This window comes from Clinocottus analis, unplaced genomic scaffold (assembly GCF_023055335.1).
Source record: "Clinocottus analis isolate CAN_PGR_092001 unplaced genomic scaffold, fCliAna1.0.p SCAF_6, whole genome shotgun sequence".
Taxonomy (NCBI): domain Eukaryota; kingdom Metazoa; phylum Chordata; class Actinopteri; order Perciformes; family Cottidae; genus Clinocottus; species Clinocottus analis.
This window is the reverse complement of record NW_027176218.1, coordinates 15,472,004-15,496,697: the sequence shown is the minus strand read 5'-3', so window position 1 is coordinate 15,496,697 and position 24,694 is coordinate 15,472,004. Positions and strand designations below refer to the sequence as shown.

General features: G+C 41.5%; 2 protein-coding genes across 2 annotated transcripts; one reads left to right on the top strand and one right to left on the bottom strand.

Moving 5' to 3' along the window:
* Positions 1 to 1,197: 1,197 nt before the first annotated feature.
* Positions 1,198 to 5,909, bottom strand: ccdc77 (coiled-coil domain containing 77). The gene is made up of 12 exons (XM_068603401.1): positions 5,847 to 5,909; positions 5,185 to 5,240; positions 4,724 to 4,910; positions 4,485 to 4,627; positions 3,679 to 3,775; positions 3,144 to 3,234; positions 2,767 to 2,855; positions 2,530 to 2,678; positions 2,187 to 2,433; positions 1,941 to 2,066; positions 1,682 to 1,834; positions 1,198 to 1,477 (listed from the first exon to the last, which is right to left on the bottom strand). The coding sequence occupies exons 2-12, from the start codon at positions 5,217 to 5,219 to the stop codon at positions 1,331 to 1,333; spliced, it is 1,464 nt and encodes a 487-aa protein (XP_068459502.1). The 5' UTR covers positions 5,220 to 5,240; positions 5,847 to 5,909; the 3' UTR covers positions 1,198 to 1,330.
* A 455-nt stretch (positions 5,910 to 6,364) lies between these two features.
* Positions 6,365 to 23,672, top strand: ush1c (Usher syndrome 1C). The gene is made up of 20 exons (XM_068603017.1): positions 6,365 to 6,461; positions 8,531 to 8,598; positions 10,092 to 10,235; positions 10,456 to 10,594; positions 11,394 to 11,502; positions 11,605 to 11,629; positions 11,748 to 11,805; positions 11,893 to 12,081; positions 12,170 to 12,229; positions 12,633 to 12,689; positions 13,601 to 13,743; positions 14,524 to 14,589; positions 14,692 to 14,840; positions 15,048 to 15,100; positions 20,518 to 20,559; positions 21,134 to 21,187; positions 21,322 to 21,421; positions 21,697 to 21,806; positions 22,054 to 22,109; positions 23,343 to 23,672. Exons 1-20 carry the CDS (start codon positions 6,426 to 6,428, stop codon positions 23,353 to 23,355), a joined length of 1,671 nt encoding a protein of 556 aa, XP_068459118.1. The 5' UTR covers positions 6,365 to 6,425; the 3' UTR covers positions 23,356 to 23,672.
* The last annotated feature ends 1,022 nt before the right edge of the window (positions 23,673 to 24,694 follow it).

Sequence of the window (24,694 nt, the reverse complement as noted above, 5' to 3'; positions counted from 1 at the left end):
ATGACAACATGGAATTATGCTTTGATGGACAAGTCCAGCACCACCTGGATTCTTCCATCTCCCTATACCACTCTGTACCCCTGAGGTACAGAGTGGTATGTTCCACCTTCACAGGTCTGGCCCATGTGTAGTAAAGGCCTCAATGGACACTTGTGTGGCCTGAAGTAGATTGGTATCTGTTAGACGTTAAAATAAAAGGAAAAGGTACGGGGGATTTGTGAAGTGCGTTTGAATATCTAGTAATGAAACTATACAGTGAATATACTAAAATGTTTATGGGTGGTGCTAAGAGAGACAGGAGTGACAGTATTTGGGGCAGCAATATGAGACAAAGGAGTAGGGATCAGGAGGAGAACATCTGACAGTCTAGGGGTCTACACAGTGGAGATGGTGGCAGTGCTGCTGGGATTACGATGGGTGGAAAAGACAGGATAGGAAAAGGTATTAAAATGCTCTGATGCAGCTTCAGTTCTAGGAAGCTTAACAACTTTTTGTTTATAGTCGTCAAGACATTATACTTTATAAGTCCTACAGTCGGTCACACAAGTACCCAGCCAGGAAGGTCAGGTTAAATTATTGTGAGTTCCAGCACATATAGGAGTGAGTGGGAATGAAAGGGCAGACAAGTTGGCAAAGAGAGCTTTAAAGAAAGGAACTCATTTTCTATAGGTTATCAGGTAATATGACCTTCCATTAGCATTTGTGATATTCACAACTGAGGTCATGGTATCCAACTTGTTGGATTTATAACTAACTTTAGTTATCTTGATTCACTTTATGAAATAATGTTGTGTAGCTGGTAGCATTGCAGTCTTATGGCTCTCCCTTGTGGCAGTGCTATGTACAGCGGCACATCACTGAGTTCCTTACAAAGCCTGTTTCTATTGTTTTCTTTTTGCTGAAACCACACATACACACATACTAATAGCACAAACTATAGGAAACATATTGTTCGTATATATTTAAATCTTTTTTTACTAAAAACACTATTTTAGAACACGTTTGTTGAAAAAAGTGAGATGAGGTACTTTAAGTATTACCTTTCTATCGTCCACTTAAAGTAATGTTTGAGGTACAGAAATCAAGGGAATAATACCCTTCCATATCATAACTGCTAATCACAACAGGTTTTATGTTCAGTTTTTCCAGAGAGAAACAGGTTTGTTACATTTCTGAGTGGAAAGATGAAAAATGAAGCATTGTAGAAAAACATCTTTATTAGTCTAATGTACAAAATAGTTTCAGTAATCTACACAGTGGCACAAACATACTCTACTGTGATAAACCTCAAATTGATTGTTGTCAATATGCAGACGGCACAGTCCAGTCCTCAGCTAAATCTCAGCTGGTTTTCCAGTCCATAGATCTTAGCCTTCAGCGCCATCAGCTCACTCTGAACCTTCTTTGTCCTGCCGTTGGTCTGACGTACCTCATGCAGAATGGCTAAGTCCTGGTTGGGCGCGATATTAAGAGTCACCTGAAACAGTGCACACATAAACACCATGTTAAATGTTTACTATGATATCATAATATGGAGGACACAATGATAAAATCATTTCTCATTTTGTTTTCTTTAAATAACTTTAAATGGCTCAAACCACACGTGTTGAAATCACAAAATAATTTCCTCATGATCAGGGCAGATAAATGGAAGAAAAGATTAAGATACTAATCTATTTACCTTGAGGAGTTGTTTTTCCACATCTTTGAATTTCTGTCTGAGGTGCTTTAGATCCGTCTTGAAGCCCTCCACCTCCATAGCTCTTCTCTTCTCCAGCGCCTCATAGCGCTGAGTCATCAGCTGAAGACGGTTGGCCATTTTGTCCGAACGCTCCTGCACACATTCAGATTTAGTGAGAAAAAAATATCAGTAATAAACTTGGGGCTCTCCATTAAATATGAGGCTTTTACAGACATAAGCATCTGTCCAACTATGTTACCTTAAATATTTCCCGGCCCACATCCCCTTTTTCTCTGATCTGGGACAGATCTGTCTCCAGTGTAATGCACTGCTCCCTGTACATCTCTGCCAGTCGGTGGGCTTGCTTCAGCTCCTCCTTTATCTCCTGATGATGATTCATTTAAATAACATAAATTAAAAAACTCCCAACCCAAAACAAAAAGAGCTTTGAAATTTACAAGATGGATAAGTGAGATAAGATTTTAATTTTTAGAAGAAATATTACTTTAAGCTCCTCTTTGTGTATCTGCTGTAACTCTGGCTGAGGGAGGAACAGGGCAGTGCTGGTGCTGGGTTGCCACATTCGGCCAGACTCTGGCCCAGTCTTCCTTAGACGGTTGTGGCAGGAGTCCAGCTCCCTCAGCAACCGGTCCTTCTCCACCATCCAGCTCTTCTCATGAGCCCGTGTCTCAAACTTTAGCTGTAAGAAATCTTTGGTGCTCTCATGCAACAGGTTCTGGGTTCGCTGGAGCCTGAAGTGTCAAATGTGAGAGGATGTGTGAGTTATACATCGAGAGGTTAAGCGAGTTGAAGGAGCATTATTCCAAAAACACACCAAGTAGACCCACTTGTCAGTTATAGCTGTGAATCGTTCCTGATCTCTCTGCCGTTGTGCCAGTGCCTCCTCCGTTTGGATCTGTCGATCCTCCAGCAGAGACTCGACCTGCTCTTTAGCCAGACGGGTTTGTTCCTCCATCTGAGCCTGCAGAGCTTCCACCTGGAAACATGAGCCACAAAAACAATAGCTTGGTACACTCATCACAAAAGCAGTTGAGACTAGAGAGGAAAAGCGGCAAAAGTGTTACCTGTAGTAACAACGTCTGGTTATCATTCCTGTATTGCTCCATGTTCTCTCCATTTAACCCGTCTGCTGATTTTGTTCTCCTGCTACTCTCTGCTTAAGCAGACATAAAATCAGGGGGGCACAGTCCATCTGCAATTATTCATCATTTTGCTTGTCTACCAAGGGTTCACTTCCCAAATTTCACAAGATACATTGTTTCCTATGTTTGAGTTTCACGAAACAGAAAACATTACCAGATCAGATACAGACAATGTTAAAAACAAAGTTGGTAAATTAATGATACTTTTTTTAGCACAACAAAAGATTAATCATGTTAAAATCTTTCTTAAATCGTTAGACCAAATAGAAATATTAACTATAGAAAAAGCATTTGCAAACCTTTCCTGGTCGCAGCATGTCTCAACATTGTTGGCCTTAGGTTGAGATTTTCCTCCAATCTGGACTCTGTGTTCTTCTGTGTGACAGTGACCTGAAATATAGACATCACATTATTGCAGTCTTTAAAACTTTTTTTTTTGTTTTTGACCTTTTGGATGACACAGAATGAAATAACATTAAAAGAAACACATGTTTGTTAGTCCCTGAAAAAAAATACTTTTGTCTTTTTTATTTAAAATGAATTGAGTCCTTCAAATATGCATGCAAAGGTTTGTGAGGACATCTTGAGTCACTGTTGCAGCTTGGATAGTGAGGTCATACAGTCGAGAAAGCAGCGACACAATATCACAATTTTAATGCCTTTTTACAGCAACAGTTATTTTTGGTTGGAACAAGCGATGAGCTATCGTCAATGCCTCTGTTGCATTTAAGTGTGCCAGGCAATGCAGCATTTATTAAGGTGATTAATTGCCTCTGTGTTTGACAAGTCAAGACGTCTGCTGTGAGGAAGGTCTATGTTGAAGAAAACATGTACCTTGTGAGGAGGCTCCCGGTGGAAATAAGTGACCTCTCCTGTATCAGTACCCACCAGGGCAAGAAGGTGCTGGATTTTCTTCCTGTCCTCCAATTCTCTGTCCAACAATAGCTTGGGTAAGATGGTTGTATGTACAAAAGATAGATATAATAAAGGCACTGGACACACACACAAAGTGTTTTTCTTCCTTTCCTCCTGATTACACCTTCTGTACATCGCTACACAGTCTTATAAAGAAAACACATGTATGGATGTACCATGGGTGTGTACAGGCCTGAACTAATATGTAATATTATGCAGCACTATGTCCAAGCAAGAAAATAAATAATATATATATATTTGTCATATGAGGAAAGGCCCAGGTGTAACTATTAGGGTTGCAATAATATTCATCGTGGAAACTTTATGGAACTTAATGAGAATTAATAAGAAACAACTGGGAAATAGAATTATAGGGGTTATTTGCTTACGCTGCATTTACTATGCATATGGAATGACAATAATTAAGAGACCTTAATAAGTGTATATGTATCAGTAAAACAAGCTACAGTGCAGTTCGCCCAATAAGTTGACTATTTAAAAAAGATGATTTTAAATTTCCAAGCTGAACTTCGCTGGAAACACTAATAACTAAGATGAATGATGGCTTTCTTCTATTCAAGTGTGTCACTTATGCACAATAGCAGGGTCATGGATCTGGAACACACAGATGGAAAGAAGACCCTATTTATGGTATTAATTACACCTGTACTTTTCCTGCCATCACATGTCTACATATCTGGGTTCATCATCAACTTTGCACCAACCTGATCTTTAGTCTGTCATTTTCTGCATAAAGCCGAAGAGACTGTTCTCTCTCTTGGAACAGGTAGACCTGCATGTCACTCAGAGCGTTTTGCAGCTCTGCAGTCTCTCCCTCACGCTGTCGTATTTCCCACTGCAATTTATGCTGAGAGCACATCCAGGTAGGGGAGAGGATCAGTTCAAACATACTCTAGTACACCTGAAAAAACAGCATCATATATGACTCCTCGCTGTGTCTTACCTGGTCTTCTGTGATGCCTTTGTACTTGACCAGCATCTGCAGTAGGTCCTCGTGTTCTCCGTCAAACTGGGCAATCTTCTCTCGGTAGAACTCGAGTAGCTCCCTGGAAGGACGCAGGTACGCTAGCCGCTCATGAATGGGGGGAAGTGGGGAGTCAGGTTCTCGACCAGGAGTACGAATGTTGGCTCTGGGAGTAAAAAAAAGAGAGAAAAGGTCAGTACATTTCTGCGGCACATATACATGGCAAGAAATTAAAACGAATGATTACCAGGCACTTAAACCCACTTAAGGAGTGAGACTAAATCCATGATTACGTGATAATACTTAGGACTGTGACAGTGGGGCACCAGATTGACACAATAAGTCTCTGGATAAGGGAGATTACAGTTAAAAACATTACATCTTTCTTTTGCTGAGAGACCACACAAGTGTCTGTCCTCCAGTTGACTGTGTGAGTTTACCTGTGTGGTGTTGCATCTTTAGCTGGCGAAGCCATCTCAGCACACAACACTGAAAACTGAAGTGAAAACACGATTATCAAAAGAGCAAAAATGGTTTGTTGATACTTTCTACAAGTAATTCTGCAAAAAGAGGCCACACAGACAAAGCGTTACAAATGGAGTAAGAGTTGCAAAATGCATGTTAATACATAACACAGAGGTGTCAGCTTGGGGAGCCAAAGTGAGCAGTATGTGAATTATTTACAGCAAAATCTCTGTCCAAAACTATTTGCCATCTTTCCATACGGAAATGATTACGAGGAGGCGTCAGAATACAAGTTCACAGTACATTTGATCGGAGGAAAGGGTACCGTGTCTTTCAGTTGGGGCACCAGAGGGAGCGGGACATTTGAATGCAATGTCTACTAACGAGATTCTTAAAAGTATAGCTTACACATTACATTGTAACACGCATTCAGATATAACACAACTAGACTCAGGAGGACAGACTGAAGTTGTAATAATTCACGTCTGTTGCAAAGTAAACATTCATGCTGCAACGCCTTTAATTCATGAAATGTTTACCAGTGAAACTTCAGAAACAGCGAAAATAAAGTATGCACATAACAGTACAACACTATAATATAATAAATGTATATCGGCGTGTTAGCCTAACACAATACCGTTAATAACACGTTTCACAGACCCTCCGTCCTTCGACCGTTTGTTCGGCGTTGTTCGTTGCGATCAAGCTTTTGAAACCCGGAAGTTAACGCCCCCTTGTCTTCTTCGTCGAATAATTAGCGGTAGACAGCCAAAAGAATAATAAAACAACCACACCAATTTAATGTCTCTTACGAGGCATTTAAGGGATGTTAGACTTGGTTTTATCACGATAAATGATGGTTAACTCTAAATTGTCCAAATAACAACACAGAGATTGTCGATGGTTTCTTTTACGTTTGCTGAAATACAGAAAGTAAACGTTGATCCCTTCATAATAAAGGCCTGAATTGGATATGTATGAAGAGCTAGAAGTAACACAAAGACGATAGGCCTCGTTACTAAATAACATATTTTTAATAAATAGTCTCATTGATCGTATTCACGACCCACAACTATTGTATCCTCGTTATTTTTGTCTTACCGTGAAAATCTTCACCGGAAGCTGTAGTTTCCAATGAGGAGCTTGACGCACTGACCCCGGTCCACTCCTGCCAACCGGGACCTCTCGTCGGTCTGTTAGTTGCCTCCTCGCAGCGATGGAGCGTAAAGTTGCTCGGGAATTTCGGCACAAGGTAAGTTTCAACCATCGTCCTGTCGCGATATTGATTACATTTCACTCAAATACCGTTTGTACTCAAAAAGCCTTTTCCTCACCTGGCTGTCACCTCGCTGGCTCAGGTGTCTCTTTCGGTGGGATGTTACGCAGACACAGGCCTGGCCGACAGCCGCACAAAAAAATACAACAGTTAAAATAATTCAAATGTATTTTAAATAGGATGCTTTTCTGAGAGTAAAACTAAAAGAATGCATATGAGTCAAACACATATTTTAAATTGTGTGGTAATAGCTTAGGCTTAAAATATAATAGTGATCCCTAACTTAAAGCCCACAGACATAATAAACAAAACTAAAGGTGCTAATAGACTAATGGTCTTTAATTTCAACTTAAATAACACATTTTCATGTTAAAATAAAATAGTGTTCCCAAACTTAAAACTCATAAAGACATCATAAACAAAACTAGAGGTGCTAAAAGACAAATTGGTTCTCATTTCAACTGAAATCCCTTATTTCCATGGACTGTCCAGGATGAAATTATTATCATAGGGTCATGCTCTTACAATACCAGCAACTGTTCTGATCTCTTGTTAGTTATGCAGATGATTTGGGCTGCAGTAGATATATTTTCCTTTAAAGCTTAAATGTATTCTGGGAAACATACAGCTAAGGTCCAAGATAAATAAATAAAAAGATCATGTGGCTCCATATATTTAGCACACATTGTACTGTGTTTTGTGGCTGGTGTTGGGACATAACAGCCTAAAAAGGTAAGTATGAAAACAAAATAACAGAGGAAAGAAACATGATATGTTTAGGGCATTTTCAGCCCCAGAGCGTGTGAGACGATCACACAGCCAACTGTGCTGGCAGTGTCACATATTGCAGGCTCTTCACAAAGGGCATCCAAGCATTAGATAATGTAGATTGTGTCCAGAGAAGAGCAGCTGAGCGGAAGAGATGGGACAATTTACGGGTTTAATTAGAGGCTGAGGGACCAGCATGGCACAATCAGGCTTTGTTTTCTTTTGCGGCATTATCATAGTCTCTGTGTGTCTCTCTGGTTGGGAGTGTACAGAATTTCACTGTACATTTGTGAAGAATTGCATTATTATCTCGTATGCTGATTTAAAAGTGCCAGGCACTTTGGTTTATGGTGCCAAAGTCTGCATGCAGTTCGGGCTACAGGAGTGGCTGAGCAAAATTTATTACAGTCATAAAGACTATGTCGCACACCCCCGCGACCTCAAAGCATGGTCCATGCAGTGCAGTCTTACATTTATGATTACCATAGATCTTTTTATTACCATTATGTTGCTAGGACTACAGCTTTGGTCCAAGTTTACTTGCTGTCAGCTACTTGAGTGAATAAACATTGTAACAGGAACTACAAATGATGTAGTTGTCAGGTTTGAAAAGGTCTTTAGTGAGTCACAATGCTGTAATTCTTACACATAAAGATGCCTGAATGTCTGTATGTTTTTTCTCTCTCTATCTCTCTCTCTTGAACACATCGTATACTGTTTGAGTACACGCTGCTCAAGATGAGATGCGTGTGAATGTTGGGTGTGAATGTTCACCTCTGTTTGTATTTGAGATGTAAGATGACACGGCTGACCTTCCTACTGGAGCCTTTCCTCACCTCGACTGCCATTATTCCCTCCCAGGGGTTTGATGGTCAGAGAAGGGCTGTTCATTACACCTGCTCTAGTCCAAGAAGCCTCGTCGTTCTTAAAGCCCAGTTTGAACTACCACTCAAAAAAAAAATCGACTCCAGTTGGGTTTGAAGCCTGCAGCTTGTAGTTTAGTCAGAGGGGAGAAGTGAAATGTGTTGTATCACTGATTGGCCGAAGCGTTTCCTCAAAACTATCCTGCTGCAGTTGAGCCGCCATCAGGTTTGTATGACTCCTACACATACAGACAACCACACAACGCACACACGGGACGCACACACTGTCGGCTCACCCCCTCGTAGTGTTGACAGGACCACAGGAGAGAGGACAGTGTGTATCTGTGGGTTGACATTTTCTCTGATTCAGCAATGAGACGACGGAAGGCACCAGATGTTTTTCTCTCCTTGCAGGTGGAGTTGCTGATTGAAAATGAAGCTGAGAATGATTACCTGTATGATGTCCTTCGCATGTATCACCAGTGAGTACCATCTGTCACTTCTCAGCATGGCCTTAGTGTGCGTGTCTGTGAGAGCATTGCATTTACTTTTTTGTTTTGTCTCCGTCACTCACACATCTGTATAGTTCCACCTCTATATACCTACATGAATACATTATTGATGGCTGTGTGTCCTTAAAACACTACTGTATACATGTGGCATTTTAAACATTCAAAAAGACAATAGATAAAAGACTACATTTGTTCTCAGATGCTGTAGTTTCTTCTTGTTCTATGATAGCTGCAGGACAAATTATGCTCAAGTGCCTTAACTTCTACTAACTTCTTACCAACTTTGCCTGTTTAGTTTTTAAAAGCTCTTCATACTGTCACACACATTTATAATGCACACAGACCTCAGATTAAATGGTGTGCTTCATCAGGCTTTCCAATAACAGCCTGTTCTCAGAGGGTCGAGGTTGGGGGGGCTTCAGGTCTAGGTTTCATTTAATCTTTGAAAAGAGCCAGAGCTCTGTGGCCCCACCGCCTCTGATCAGTTTCCACTGTGCTCCGACAAGCCTGGCCAGTTATTCACAAAAGCTCTTTTTATGTTCATCCTCCAAGCAGGACTGAAATGACACTTATTAATAATTTAAAGAGGAGGCCAGGTGGACAGATTTTACACAGTAGCTTTTACTTTGTTGCTTTAATTGCTGTTGTAGTTGTCTTTAGGCTTCCTTTGAATTGGGTAAGCTAATCGGATGTTTTTGCATTGGCCACTATATAGTCATCTACTTCTACTGTTGTTTAAAATGTAATAAAACGGGATATGCTACTGCATATATGATAAAGAGTTATATAATGTGAAGTGGGACAAAAGGACTTTATTAATATTGTGTCTGATAAGATCATCAGAGGTCAGTTAGAATTACTTGTACTTTTGACTAAAGCCAATGTCCTATTCAGTATCTCTAAATCTGACCATTCAGCATTATAAAGCTGGCCATGTGGATACTAATGACAATACAAGTGGTAAAGGTTTCCTCCAGACTTACATTCTCATCAGGATACAAACGTCTCTGAAACAGCACCATGGGGAACCGACAACTCTGCAGTATAGTTCTCTGTGGAGGAATGAATATATATATATATATATATATATATATATATATATATATATATATATATATATATATATATCTCAGATTGAAACAGACAAATTAATAAAACAAGCAAACAATTTGGTTTTGATGTGTAATTTACATTGTTGTTTTTATCAGATTTTATTATATTTTCAGTTTTTTTCCTTTAATTTATATCAATTATGTTTTTAATGTAGCCGATGTCACTGAAATGTGCATCATATTGGCATTTATTGCCAGATACCAAACATTTTGGTAGTTTACACTGTATTTCTACTTCGAACCTTAGTAATACTAGTACTCATGTACTGTATTGTAACTTGGCAGAGGTAATTGTGTATAAAAAAAACCCTTAAACTATAAAATGTGGTCTGTATTCCCCTCCTCTTTCAGGTCAATGGATTTGGCAGTATTGGTGGGTGACCTGAAGCTGGTCATCAATGAACCAAAGCGCTTGCCCTTGTTTGATGCCATCCGACCTCTTATCCCACTCAAACACCAGGTGGAGTACGACCTGCTCACCCCAAAGAGGTCACGGTGAGCACAGCATGGTCTCATGTCCTGGTACTGGTGTATAAAATCTGGTATGTTTTGCAAATGTCGGTGCCTACGCAATGACAACCTACAAAGACCATTTCCCACCACAATAACTTGAGCACGCTCACAGCATCTGTATTCTCCTCGTTTTCCAACTGAAACCGCCCTCCGTGGCTCATACATCCTGTTTTGCACCTTCTTCTCTCTCCTGATTGTGTAGGAAGCTGAAAGAGGTGCGTTTGGATCGGACTCATCGTGATGGGCTGGGTCTGAGTGTCCGAGGGGGGCTGGAGTTTGGCAGTGGTCTCTATATATCACAGATGGTCAAAGACGGTCAGGCCGGGAATGTCGGTCTTCAGGTATGCACATGTGTGTTGTTACTGTTTGTTTTTGTCATACTATTCAATTAAATGGCATCTCCATGAATAACAACTATTTTATTAGTATTTTATTAGTGTATTTTTGTAGATAATGTGCCATTGATCAATATATTTTTGAATGTGAAGATTAGGTAAGTGACCCATTGTTGTCTCTGTCGAGTCAATCAAATAAACACCAGGATCCACTAGGTGGGGCAAGCACCTTGTTTTTTAAACTCTTACAGAGCTTGCATGTCTGCCATTACTGGTCCAGTTTCACCCCGATGGACATTAAATACAATAAATAACCTGCTGTGAGTCATAGTTTATCATACCATTCAAGGTGAAGGTAGTCATGGCAACATTACTCCTGGTATGATGGAAATGTTCGGTAAGAAATAATTATTAACATCCATATTATTCTGCATTCAAAGGAATATTATCGTATGTATTATTAAAGATAGGTTGCATGCTCAACTTAAAAACATATACTGTTAGTTATTATTTCTGTATCCAATACAACAGAGGCAAAACAGATAACCATATAATGCATTTGTTTATGTGTGTAGGGTCGCACATGACAGTGTCGACATTGACATAAATGTTTTATAGCAATGAATAAAACATCTAAATGTAAATGTATGACACATATAGGATCAATAAGACTATCGAATAGAATATCGTGGCTGAAATATTCAAGAGACAGGGATGTAAAATCTTGGAGTAGCAGTGACTGTGTGTGTGTTTGATGTCTTGAAAGTGAAGGTGTCGTAGCATCCAATCCAGTCTTGATTTACAGGTTGGAGATGAGATTGTGCGCATCAATGGATATTCCATCTCCTCCTGTATCCACGAGGAGGTTATCAGTCTCATCAAGACAAAGAAGATCGTGTCACTCAAAGTCAGACGTACGTCAAACAAACTCATTTTCAAACAACATTCGCATGATTGATGAATATTGTTTAATATTAATGGCCTCAATTCATTTGATTTCATTTCCCTCCGTGCAGATGTGGGGATGATACCAGTGAAAAGGTAAGATACTGAATTTGATGAAACAGTTTCTATCTGCTGTTGGAATGGGGAAATGGAGAGTTAATGTGCCAGAATGACATTGCTTTGTTCTTGTTCACCTTTTTTTAAATTTCTCCAGCTCATCAGATGAACCCCTCAAGTGGCAGTTTGTCGACCAGTTTGTGTCTGAGTCTGGGGTAGGAGGCATATTTAGATTTTGCTTAGTGGTGCTTCATATTGATCACATAAGCAGACAGCTAATGGACTTTCTGTAACTGCCCCAGGAGAAAAAAAGCAGCATTGCAGGCTTGACATCTATTGGTGGCAAAGAGATCAAGGAGAAGAAGGTTTTTCTCAGCCTTGTGGGTACCAAGGGTATGGGCATCAGCATCTCCAGTGGTCCAACCCAGAAACCTGGTATCTACATCAGTAATGTGAAGCCAGGCTCCCTTTCTGCCGAAGTCGGTCTTGAGGTGAATGCTCAAATTTAATTATTCAATATTACTGTGATAAGTGTATACCTACTACTGCTGACTGCATCTGTCTTATCCTAAAATATAGATTGGAGACCAGATTGTAGAGGTAAACGGGGTGGATTTCACCAATGCCGACCACAAAGAGGTGAATTTAGCATAATTGAATTATTTGTCCACTTCCAATAATGGCAGCTGGAGCATAATTTACAATTGTGTACATTTTTTCCCTTTTAATCCTTTAACGATACTTGTGTGACTGTCAGTGTTTGTTCAACGCTCTTCAACTGTGAGGTTTTTTTTCAACTGCCAAACCATTTTGGCTGTGAAACCCTAATTTGGCTGAGGCTCATTGAACTCTGGATTCACAGCCAAATAAGTATTTTACCTGAAAAAATGGTTTTGCAGGACAAAAAAAAGTCCTTTGTGAGGTTTTCTTTGCCAGTATTTAACAGAGAGTGACTGTTAATGTATTACTCTACATTGATTTAATTAAATACATCTTAAAAATAAAGGGCATTATTTGAAGTTCTCTGTTATTATATTCCCAGGCTGTGAGGGTCCTGAAGAGCAGCAGGAGTTTGACTATTACTGTCCTGACAGGAGCTGTAAGTACAAGGCATTACCTTTTAATACAACCATAAATGATCATTTTATAACCATTTAATAAAATGGTGTCTGTTTTTAACTCAATTTCTTTCACATATAACTATTGTGAGTATTATTGGACTCAACCCTTTCAAAATTATCTGAGATAAAGTGACACTTAGGCAGTGTTTGTATTACATCCAGATCATTTACATGCAAAGGGATACCCAGAGAATCCATGTTTCTAGACGACACCGAGGCGATAGCCAAACTAAATGGTGCATATGAATTGTTTGTATTGTGTTGGATATCACATCATAACATGTAGGATAATCAGATCTCTCAGAGAGTAAGGGATTATCTTTTATACATTGTGGGAACACACACTTCCCTATCCCCTTTGCATTCCTGCACCACACAGAGTAATCTGCCAGTCTGTTTAGGAGACATCACATTACCACATTGCCTCAGCCCAGCTGTCTGCAGGAGCAACATTTATCATCGGCAAAGTCACTTGGCAGGTTGTTTGCCTCGGGACTCGGTGACGGCGAGACAAGTCGTCTCCTCTTATTTATGGTTTTCATTGATGCCTCTATAATGCATTTACTTATTTCATCTGCATAAACAGGGAACCCTGCCACAGTAAACATTTGGGAATGTATCAGTACAGCATTTCTTGTACATATTTAATACACATTTGTTCTGGCACATAAATAGTCATTGTATACTAAATAGAAATTGCTAACACACTGTAAGTCAATGCTTCATAGCTTGTGTCTTAGTTTTGAGTGAGGCTTCAAGGTCATTTCTTCTCTCACCCTGGTCAGGGAGACTGTTTCTCTGCCTGTTCTCCAGAACCCAAAATGTTTGACGATGCTTGCTTTCCACTAACTTTCCCTGATCCTTGTTTCTGGCTGTTATCGCCTCTCAGGGCAGAGAGCTGTTCATGACAGATGAGGAGCGTCTGGCAGTGGAGGCCCGCAGGGAGCTGGATAGGCAGGAGCTGATGCACCAGAAGAGAGTGGCGCTGGAAACCAACAAAATCCTGAAGGAGCAGCAGGAGAAGGAGAAGCAGTGAGCCAACAGCCAAAACCTTTACCCCGTTGTTGCATGGTAGAAACACAACAGTTGTCTTGACGTTGTCGTGTCTCTATTGTGACGTGTGGGAGGTATATAGTTTGAAATCTTGAAACGTGCAGAGACTCTACGCGCTCACCCTGAAGATGAGATCAGTAACTGATTTAAAGAAAACATAAAAAGCGTTCTTTCTGACATTTTGAAATGGCTTAAACAAAAATCCTCCTCCAGCTGGAGTGCTCTGATTGTCTAATTAGCTTGGGAAATACCAACATATTGTTAATCTGCGACTGAAAGTCATAATCCAATAGAGCACTGACTGACATTACTTCCATCTTAACACAACAGCGAAACAGAGTCCTCTGTATGTGTGAACAAAGACAATGTGCCTGTCAAATAGGCGTCTGCTTCACAAACATGCATCTTAATATATCGGGTGCACAGAAAGTAAACAGAACCTACATTGATTTTCCATCTAACCGAGGACATTTTATTTCTCTGTTGTTACATCACTATATTGATTCATGTTTATGTTATTAAATTATTTTGCACATCTTTTCCATGCGTTTGGAAATTCAGAGGACACGCTCAGTTTTCTCAGCGCTTTGATGCCAGCAATATCTGAGGATAAATAATGTGACTCACATGTTGAAGGCTGACATTCTCAATAGCCGCTATAAACTGAATTAAGGTCATATTTTCTGTATTTATAGCCTATGTGCTATCGCAGGTTATGTGGACAGTTTTATCGAGAAAATCTGTCATGTGTTTTGACAGGAGGAAGATGGAGATCTCTCAGAAAGCTGCAGAGGAAGAGGAGCGCTATAAAATGGAGATGGAGAAGTATACAACTGATATTGTGTTTTTTTTATGTCCTTGAAGTGCCGATTCAGTATTATTATGTTAATATCTTACAACTGTCACTTGTTTTGCCATCCTTTGTAGGCTTGAGGCTGTGGAGAATAAGCACAGCCGAGAGTGGGAGGAGGACTGGGGAGCCAAAGAGAGGCCCAAAAGTCCAAAGAGCCCCCGAACTCCAAAGAGCCCATCACCAGCACCGCACGAGTCAAAAACCACCAAGTCCAAGAGTTCTCGTAAGGACACCTGAACCAGCCCTGAAGTGCATGAATCCTCTATTTACTCCTCAGCCTACATATTTACTTTTCTTCTAAACATTAGATTTGTAGAAGTTACTCTTGCCTGGGTTTCACAACATCTCCCCTCCTCCTTTCTTACGCACGCTCTCTGTCTCTTCCTGTCACTCCTGTGTGCTTTGTTGCTTTTATGGCCTCTCCTCTAAGCCGATGAAGCCAGCTCCTTCCCAGAGGACAAGGAGGAAGATCAGGACAGACAAGTGAGTCTGGAGCCTCAGCTGTCATGGTCACAGCTGTTGTCGGAGGATGTTTTTTTTGAGACTGGTGCTAGATTTCCTTTGACAACCAGAATATAACCATGGGAGAGTTTTCAGTATCATTTCCACCAATTGCATTTTTTTTTGCTGGAAGCTGCTTAATAATGATGACACACAACCAGTCTAGCTGTTGAAAGCTGTCTTTATTTTCCATCACTTCAATGCATTTGTCCATGTAATTATTCAGAGTGCCTTAATGGAGTGGGCTTAATCTTTTTGTCTCTTTTTCTCTTGGGGTGTTGTGGTTCTTTAGTGTCATGTTGTCGTTGTAATAGATGCACTGCTTGGAGTATGCTGAGTCTGTGTTTTCACCTTCTATGTAATTTAACAGAGTGACCTGTGTTCACCTCTGTTCTTAGCGTTTGGCTGGTTTTATCGATACGAGGGAAAACTGCCGTCACTCCGCAAGGTACGGTCAGCTGCCTGACTTGTGTGTGGTGAAAGAAAAATAGTTCTCATGTTATCATGACAAGTGGCTGTTACATATTTAAGATCAGAGCTTTTGTTTTTCGAAACATTTCTAAGACAAAATGTTGTTTGTTGGGCTTTTATCCGTCGAACATTGTGTGGTGCCTCGAGCTGTCTCTGCATGTCGTGCTGCGTGGTTTGGAGTGGCAGACTTGTCGGTCCTTTGCTTTTTTAACTGATGACACCTCAGAAAGGAGAAAAGAAGAAGAGAAAGAAGAAAGTGTCCAACACGGACACACTGCAGGAGCAGAGAAAGAACAAGAAGGAGATGGAGTTTGAGCTGAAACTGGCCAAGGAGAAGGAAGAAATGCATGAACGAGAGAAGCAACTTAAGATCAATCGTCTGGTTCAGGAGGTACGAAAAGGAGGGCGTACCAAATAGATACCGAACAAAGTAATAATGTTGATTACACCATTTAATATGTATGACGTCATTTATGGCACCGTTTACTCTCAGGGTTTTAACTAAATGCAACCATGTTGTTTGTTTTATGATTCATGAAGGCGGTTTTAAAGCTGAGCCTGTGAATGTGTGTGGACAGGCCTGATTCCTATTGTCCGATGCCGTCCCTTTGTACCAGGTTTCAGAGACAGAGAGAGAAGACCTTGAGGAGTCAGAGAAAGTGCAACACTGGGTGGAGCGTCTTTGCCAGACTCGGTTGGAGCAGATATCCTGTGTGGAGAATGAATCCCCAGAGGTACAGAGTGAGACCTCCTCTGTCAAAACCTCTCTGTGCTCAGAGCTCCTCAACATTGTTTTCTTGTTTTACATATGTTGAGCTCCAATACAGTAGCAAAGCATCGCTGAAGAGCCTCCTTCCTGCCATGTTTAGTTGGTGATGGAGTGAAATGACGTAGGAAAGGACACTTCAGGGAGTGTGGGGCTTACATTACTGTGTGCCATTTGTCCCTTCTTTCAGTTTCATTTTTAAATAAAATGATTTATATGATGCATTCGGTGGAGCTTGCCATGGGAGAGTTTATATTCACCTGCTCATACCACCAATTAAATTGGTAGGAAAGTACAGGAGGTGTGTGAAAATGATTATTATTCATTATCTCATTCCCATTTTTTTTTTTATTTCTACATGGACATGGCAATGTTTTGGCACAAATTGGTCATTTCCCTTCAAACGTCAACATGTTCATGTCGAATAAAAGAAGAACAGAGAATGAGTCAACCGTCTGCTGCAGAGCATTTCTAGACGTGTGTTTCAGGTCAACAGGAGAGCATTGACACAAGATTTTTCATGTCATTGTGACTTCAAGCTCTCCCCGCCGCTCTCTCCTACGACGATGCCCAAGGTGAAGCGTTTCCCTGGCGGCCTCCACCTGGCCACCACAGATCTGGATGACATTAACCTGGACGATGTGGATCAGAGCCTGAGGGGCCCTCTGAAGAGGCTGGCCCCCACCCAGGCCGGCACTGGCCAGCCGCCCCATCCCTTGCCTCTCCCTCCACTCTCACCCAAGCTGAACCCAACAATACCCAACTACTCCCCTCCCTCGTCTGGAGCGTCCCCACAGCGGCGGCCTCCTTCTCCTCCCAGCGCTAGAAAGCCTCCCCCTGCCCCGTCTACCTTGAACACCAGGGGGCGCAGGCCTCAGCCTCCCCCAGCCCCTCACCCACCATCCTCCCACTTTCCTCCTCAGTCTCAGTCCTCATGGCCTCCATCCTCCCCTCAGCCTACTCCACAGCCTCATCCGCCACTCCCTCCTCCTCCTCCTCCTCCCCCTCCACCACCTCCACCACCACCACCTCCACCACCACAACACTTAGAAGAACGAGTAGGAAGCCACGGCGGTTACCGCCAGCATCATCACATCCAACACCCTCCCAGTCCTCCAGAGCGCAGGAGCGAGTGGGAGGCAGGTGGCTATCTGCCAAGAGGAGGGATTTACTCGTCCAACACCAGTGAAATGTCTTACCCCTCTAGTCCAAAGGTTAGACATTCTCGTGTGAGAGAGATGATGTATGTGTTGCTTTGTTGAACTGATTGATAGCATGGATTATTTTTCTTCATCTGTGAAAAGTTGCATCAGTCTTTGAAAGAAATATGAGGGGGCACACGTAGTTAATGCATTTTCAAGGCTGCAGGACTCAATTCTCTTTAATTAAAAGGTCCATGCGCTCCCTCCGTTTTCTGTACCGGGATGTTTTATGCATGAAGAGAGAGTGATGCACCGTATTAGCCTGACTGGATTGTGAAGTCATTGATTTTCAATTTACTTCTCGTGGAGAGAAAGGCATTCGGAGATTCATTGCATTGCTGTGTGGATTTGATCTATCGAGTGGAGTGTTGCATGGTGTGTGGAGGTGATGAAAGTAGCATGTTATTGCTCGTGAGAGGAGCTGATTTTTATTTATTATTTGAATGTGTGTGCTGGCGTTTGTTTGGACATTTGCATGTCATCCAATGGGTCACGCATTGAATGATTTTGAAACCGCAGCCATGCTGTTCGATCTCATGAGGTGTGTCGCATTGATATTGCTGCAGCGCTCTGTCTGTGCCAGAGGGGGTAAGACATTTATTTTATTTTACTGTGGTTCAGGTAATGAGAAAAACCTCCCATGCCAGTCGCATTTCCAATTCAAGCACACCCTTGGTGAGTAACCTTCTGTAAAAATCCGATTGAAGTTTTGCAACCCCATGACCTTTTATACATTTGACAAATCCTCCCAAAACAAGATGGTTTTTTGTAAAATGAACATACTGGTAGAATCCAAACATGGAAACATGGTCTCTCCCCAATAGCAACTAGCTCCTAGTCCCCCCAACCAAAGGCGTCAGATGGTCCCCGTCATGTCCAAACCCGTCATGCTGCCACAGTCCCAAACCCACCGACCAGATCCACTCAGACCTGCGCTCCGTTCTGATGGCCTGGTAGGAAACACAGCTCACGACAATACTTTGCTCCCACCACATACCTTTTCTGAGTCAATGAAATAGGGTCATTAAACATTCAGACATCAGACGCAGCTTACCATCATCTGGGCGAGAGATTCCTCTCTCCCTCTTTTCCGAGTCCGGGGTGAGTTTTCCAGGCTCTCACAGCTGTTTCACGGAAAGCCAATCTGAGGTTATTAGACTATCTCTCCTAACTGTCAAAAAGCTCGCCTTGAATCATCATCACTTTCCCCTGATAAGATTCACCACAATCGTCGGGCGAGTAGTCTACACTGTCGCAGCACACAACTGTACTGATTATTGTGTACCGTATTATATACCAAAGGACTGTGGCGCACCATATGCTGTAATATTAACAGGATTCCTGTTGGTCACAGGGCTTCATCGGCCTGGAGAAAAAGGGCCAAATAATGTAAATGTTCTGGATGAGGGTCTCAACAGTCTGGATTTCTCTTATTGTTAACAAATGCCATGAAAATACCAAATTGGCATTGAACTGATCCACTAACAAGCCTGGCCAGCTGTTTCATAATAAAAAAAACAACCTGATTGATACGTCAGTTTACGTTTTTTTTTTTTAATTGCATCTTTAGTAGGAACAAAAGGGAGAGGGGATCAGTGCCACAGACATGAAAGGGAAGTCTAGTCTAATTTTGCTTTTGATCTTTTCATGGGGTGTGTTGAGAATCATATAAATAAAGCAGCCGGTCTGAGTCACGACACTTATCTTCGTGTTTTTGCTTATCCCGAGAGTTGTGTAGCATGGTTGACTCTCCCTCCAGGGGTTTACCTCCTCACCTTGTGGTGTAGCAGTGTCCTCTATGGTGTGTCAGTACACCGTGATATCATGTTGTAGTGTGGTTACAGCAGGTCAACGGTACACACTAGTGAACCGCACTAAACTGTTTCCGGGTGTGGCGGAGCAGCAAACACGATTCCAGCATCGCAGTGAGGGATGTGTTTGTTTTTATATGTTTGGCTTAAGCTGATACCTGTTCTTGTGTTTCAGCCTCCGGAAATGCTGAAACGGATGGTGCCTTTCAACTCTTCTTTTAAATCAAACAGCAAACGACAAGTAATTCATATACACCACCTCTATTCATTTTCTTCATTCCTTTCTGCACATGCTCAGCACATCTGGTTTCCTCGTGCATCTCTCATGTCGTCTTTTATTTCGTCCTCTCTTTTTAGGCTGCATCACTGCCTTAAGGTCCATTTGTGTAGCTTGTACATGAGAGCATGTCTATTCATTTGGAGCACACAATAGCATTGTGAACATGCAGTGTGGGAGTGTGTGTCACAGTCTTACTGCTGTTATTGGTTTTGTACGTCCATGGCTGTCCTTCATGTGGTTGTAATCTGTCTTTTTTACATTGGGTGGTCCAGTGTGCAACGCGGGAAGAATGAAACGTGGTTGTTTAACCTTTTCTTGTCCACTTTGCTCAGAGACAGAGAGCATCCGTCTCATTAGATGAATCGTATCTATTATTCCAAATGCCACATCAGATAAATTGTTTGGCTTGATTTCAACTGCTTTCTCCAGCCACAACAAGTACAAATTAAAATGACATGCTTTATGTTTGTGTCAAAACAGGAAATGAATATTCTTCAAAGAGAGGAATGGCTCGTAGATTAATGTGATGCCCTTTGTTCTGTTTCCTTCCTTTAAGTTAATTTGCTGCCGTCTTTGGGAGGAATGATTAGGAATTACTCTCCGTGTGCTCAGTGTTCCCGTTACTATGCTTGTCATTATTGAACATAAGTGGGAGACTTTGAAAGCGACTCTGTGTCTTCGTGGTTTGCATTGATCAGGATGGTAATCAAGTTTGAATATAAAAGTGGTTGTCAAAGGAAATCTGACCAGCTGACCTTTACTGAGAGTTCTTAGTTTCTTATATTCTGTCATTTCGTCTGGTTTGTTAAACCCTCATTAACATGTCGATCCATTTTAATGAAAAACTTTACATGTTAATTCTCTTTCAGGGATTTCAGAAATACGAGGAAGGCTTTGATCCGTACTCCATGGTATTGTATGCTTGATATCGTTTGCAGTTTAAAATGAAAGCGTTTTCAGCTCTAACTAGAAATGTAAAACTTTTGCGTCGCTAGGATCAATTTACCATCATATTAGATTAGCTTATACCATTTTGTATTCCCATGGCAAGCATTGTGAATGATGTTATACCAAAGTCACCTTAGAACTACAACAACAACAACATCAACAAGTTGAAAAATGAATAATAATACGTAACTTTACGTTATTTGAATCAAGTTATCGAAAAGTCTAAATAAGCTAACTCCTAGGGAGGCAGATATAGTCGATTAGACTTTTTGTAATTGGAAATATCTCATATTCACACAAAAAACTGCTTGTTTAATTCAAACAATCATTTTCCTGAAGTGAACAATTCTCTCATAACTTATACAATACGTGGTTAATAACTCCCAAAGGGTATTCTAAGTCTCTTGTTTTTACTTAACATTGCTCTACACCGATTCAGAGAAGAACGCCGTTCTTCATGTTGGCGTCTCCATTTATTTATGCAACTGCAATGTTGTTTTCTGCTTTTACCGTCTTCCATCCATTCTCTGTTGCTAGTTCTCCTCGGACCAGATAGACGGGCGAGATGTGAGACTCCTGAGAATCAAGAAGGTACTGCGCTGCATCTTCCGCCTTCACTTCAGATAACTCACTTTATTGATGAGCAAATCCTGCAAATCACATTTGAAGTGAGATATTCTGAAACGTGACTGGCGGTGGTGATGCTTTTGTTCACTGTGCCTCAGACTGGACAGCTCGACATTGCTCTGGAGGGAGGCGCAGACTCTCCGTTGGGAAAGTTGGTGTTATCTTCTGTGTATGAAGGTGGCGCTGCAGATCAGCACGGTCAGTTCATTTTATATGTTCAGATATGAACTTGCTGACGTACCCGTGGGCATATGGTTAAGATGCAATCTATAAATGTGCTCCTCCTACAACACACGCTGCTCTGTGGGGGACAACAAGTTAATGGTTTACTTGTTTACTGAAATCAATTCAAGTTTGTGAGCGTCTCTTCACGCAGACTATATTTATCTCTGCAGCTGGTCCTGGCACTCACTCTCTGTGTGTCACTGTTGTGAATCAACATGTTTCGACATCTCCAATGTCTCTCTTTGTAGGTGGTGTTGTACCCGGAGATGAACTTATGGCTGTCAATGGGAAGATCCTGATCGATGCCACATTGACTGAGGGACAAAACTCTCTGGCTCGGGCCTGGAATAGTGGAGGGGTAGGACTCGGATTAAAGTCAAATTAAATACCATGCTTGCCTTTTTTATTTTTATTTTTTTTAAAGAAATCTCCAGTTTACCCTCGCAGCGACAACAAGGTGTTTTATTGATTTGACAAAAATCACTTCAACCTGGGTTTATGTTTATGCTCGTTGTTTTCACACACTTTTGAACATTTTCAGCCGTCATATTTTCTATTGATCCAGTCGAGTGAAAAAAATAAATAAATATTTTTACCTTTTTTAGGACTGGATTGATGTTGTGATTGCTGTTTCCCCTCCGAAAGAATATGAAGATGAAGTGTAAGCATACCTGATAAATTACTTATGTTCATGTATAATACATTTTTGCATCATATGTCTATTATTCAAAAGCACATCTGGCATATTTATGTTATAATTTAGGCCATAATCTAATGGAACGGGCCCAGTAGTTTACAGTTAATGACAGTGTGGCTTGTGTGTCTGTCTATGTGTGCACGTGTAAGCAGCCCTAAGTCAGCATCATTCAGTCCCACTGCGAACAGAAAGGTGTTTGAAGGCAGTGCAACACTGTACAGACACGGCTACCTCCTTCAGCACTAGCCCTCCCACCTCACCCTCGTCCTGGTAATCGACTTAGTCTTTAAACCTCCTCTTCTCTGCAGATGGGATGTTTGGTGTGACATTTGTTCTTGTTTGGCCCCCTATTTTGTTCTTGAGCACATGTGACAGTCTCCCTGTCAATCAGAAGAAACAAGCAGAGCATTTTGGTATTTGTTTCCCCCTCGTCGTTGTCAAACGATCAGATGTGTGTACTGCTGTCACAGATTGGCTATTCGAAAGGAACGCTAGCGTGACAGTGAATGTATACAGCGTATACTAGTATGCAGTTTTTCTATTTGAAGAATGCCTCAGGGCGATGTTTCTTTATTTCTGAAACGTGCTCCACGATACAGCTGTGCTGTTTGAGTGAATTGACAACAACTAATGCAATCAGTGACCCATCCCACCATATATCTGCCAAATCTCGCCTCAGTGAGCCATTCATAAACCCGTGTGTACATTAGTGGCCTCTGTGGTATTGCCTTGTCAGGTCATGGTCGACTCATAAAAGGAGCTCAGGCATCCTGTCAGCCTTCAGCAGTTGTTCGGATTGATGTTGTTCCCCGGGACTGTTACATGTTCTGACATCCATAGACACTTCAAGTGGCACCGGTTGATACTGTAGCGGGGTTTCCTCCTCTGTTACAGTACAACTGTTCACAGGGTTTGATCAGGGTTATGTTTTCGGTTGAAATGATGAAGATTAACAAGAAGTGGGGTTTGCAGTTTTAATTTTCAAGAAAACACAAGACAACTTTGGTTTTGTCAAAGTTCTCATTATTTATTTTTCATTATAAAACTCACCTGCATGTGTGTTGGTCTGTTGTGTTTACTGTGTAGTGATTTAAACCAAGCACAGTTTTCCTCATGAAACCTTTCTGGTTAACAAAGTACAGCCGGTTTACTGTCATTCTTATTTCACATGTTAATTCCTCTTTCTTCCCCCTGCAGAACATTCTTCTAGTCTCATCACCAGACGGCCAAGAAAATCACGCTGATGAAGAAGTTTTTCATCGTCGATAATTCCTTCAGAATTCACCGTCAAGCTAAAGATGGTGTTTTGTTATACTTAGCATTACTATAGTATCTTTTTAAGCCTTGTGTCATGTATGAAGAGATTGACACCATGCAGTAAATAAGCATCCTCACTGTCTTGATTTGTTCAAAGATGATCCAGTCAATAATCAGTCGTCTCCAGTAATTTTCCTCTACTCTGTCAAGCCTGTACATTGTTGAGCTCACACAGACATGCTGATTGTTTCTTTCAGATGTGTGTTTCATTTGTCTGTATAACAATAAAGAGCACATTAAAACAGGCCGACTGTAGTCAGTATCAGCACTCAACATCGTTATTTTCAAAGCCCAACTGCTCGTTATCAGAGAATTGATTTTGTGTTGCATACAGATTGTCTGCTCCCTCTACGAGTTTTTCATCCTCACGTTACCAGGTGGGTGTTGTCTATTGTAATATAATCTATTTTAAGCCAACTCATGATTTTATGTCCGCAATTGACTCCCTGAAAAAAGTTTCTTAGCTATTAAGATATGATTTTTTTTTTTTTGTCGTTTTAAAAGTGTAACAATATGCAACTAATTTACAAGAAACTTGAACTTTAGCTTTCTTTGATCACCTCCTTTCCCTTCCCTATCGGCCGTTTTCACCGCCTCTCTATCGATTAACTTTGAGCTTGGGGAGCCATACCGTTTTTTAATTAAATTTCCACAGGGGGCAATGGTGCGCCTTCTTGAATGTCAAGCAACCCGCCGAGTGAGGGAATCCCAGCTGTGTTTGTGTTTCGGATTTGAATAAACCCGGACACCATCAGATAGGCTTAATTCTGTTTTTAAATTAGTTTGCGCGAGTGTATTCCGGTGAATGTACACTTTAGGTTATCTGAAAACAACAACACAAATGCAGAGACAGGCATCATGCAATGTTATACGTGTGTGCGTGCATCGCTGTGCAGCATCCCGCTCCATTGTTGCGTAAGCCCTGCGCGCAGTGCTCCACTCCGCAGCATGTCATACGTGACTGCTGTCTGCTGCGCGTTTCAGCGTCGCATCGACCGCAGTTGTGTGTTTTGTGGAGCGCCAACTGTCACCGTCACCCGACCGTCGACGGTTCATGACTGAGACCAAAGGTGGTCTTGGGTGGAGGACCTGCCTTCTTCTCCCCAAGCTGCTCCTCCTCTTCCTCCTCCTCGGTACCCGGGTTCAGCACCGTGGACAGCTCCTGGCCTCCGCTCTTAACCCGCCGCCTGCGGTTGGACGGTTCAAACACAAAGTGGGACAGCGAGACGTCG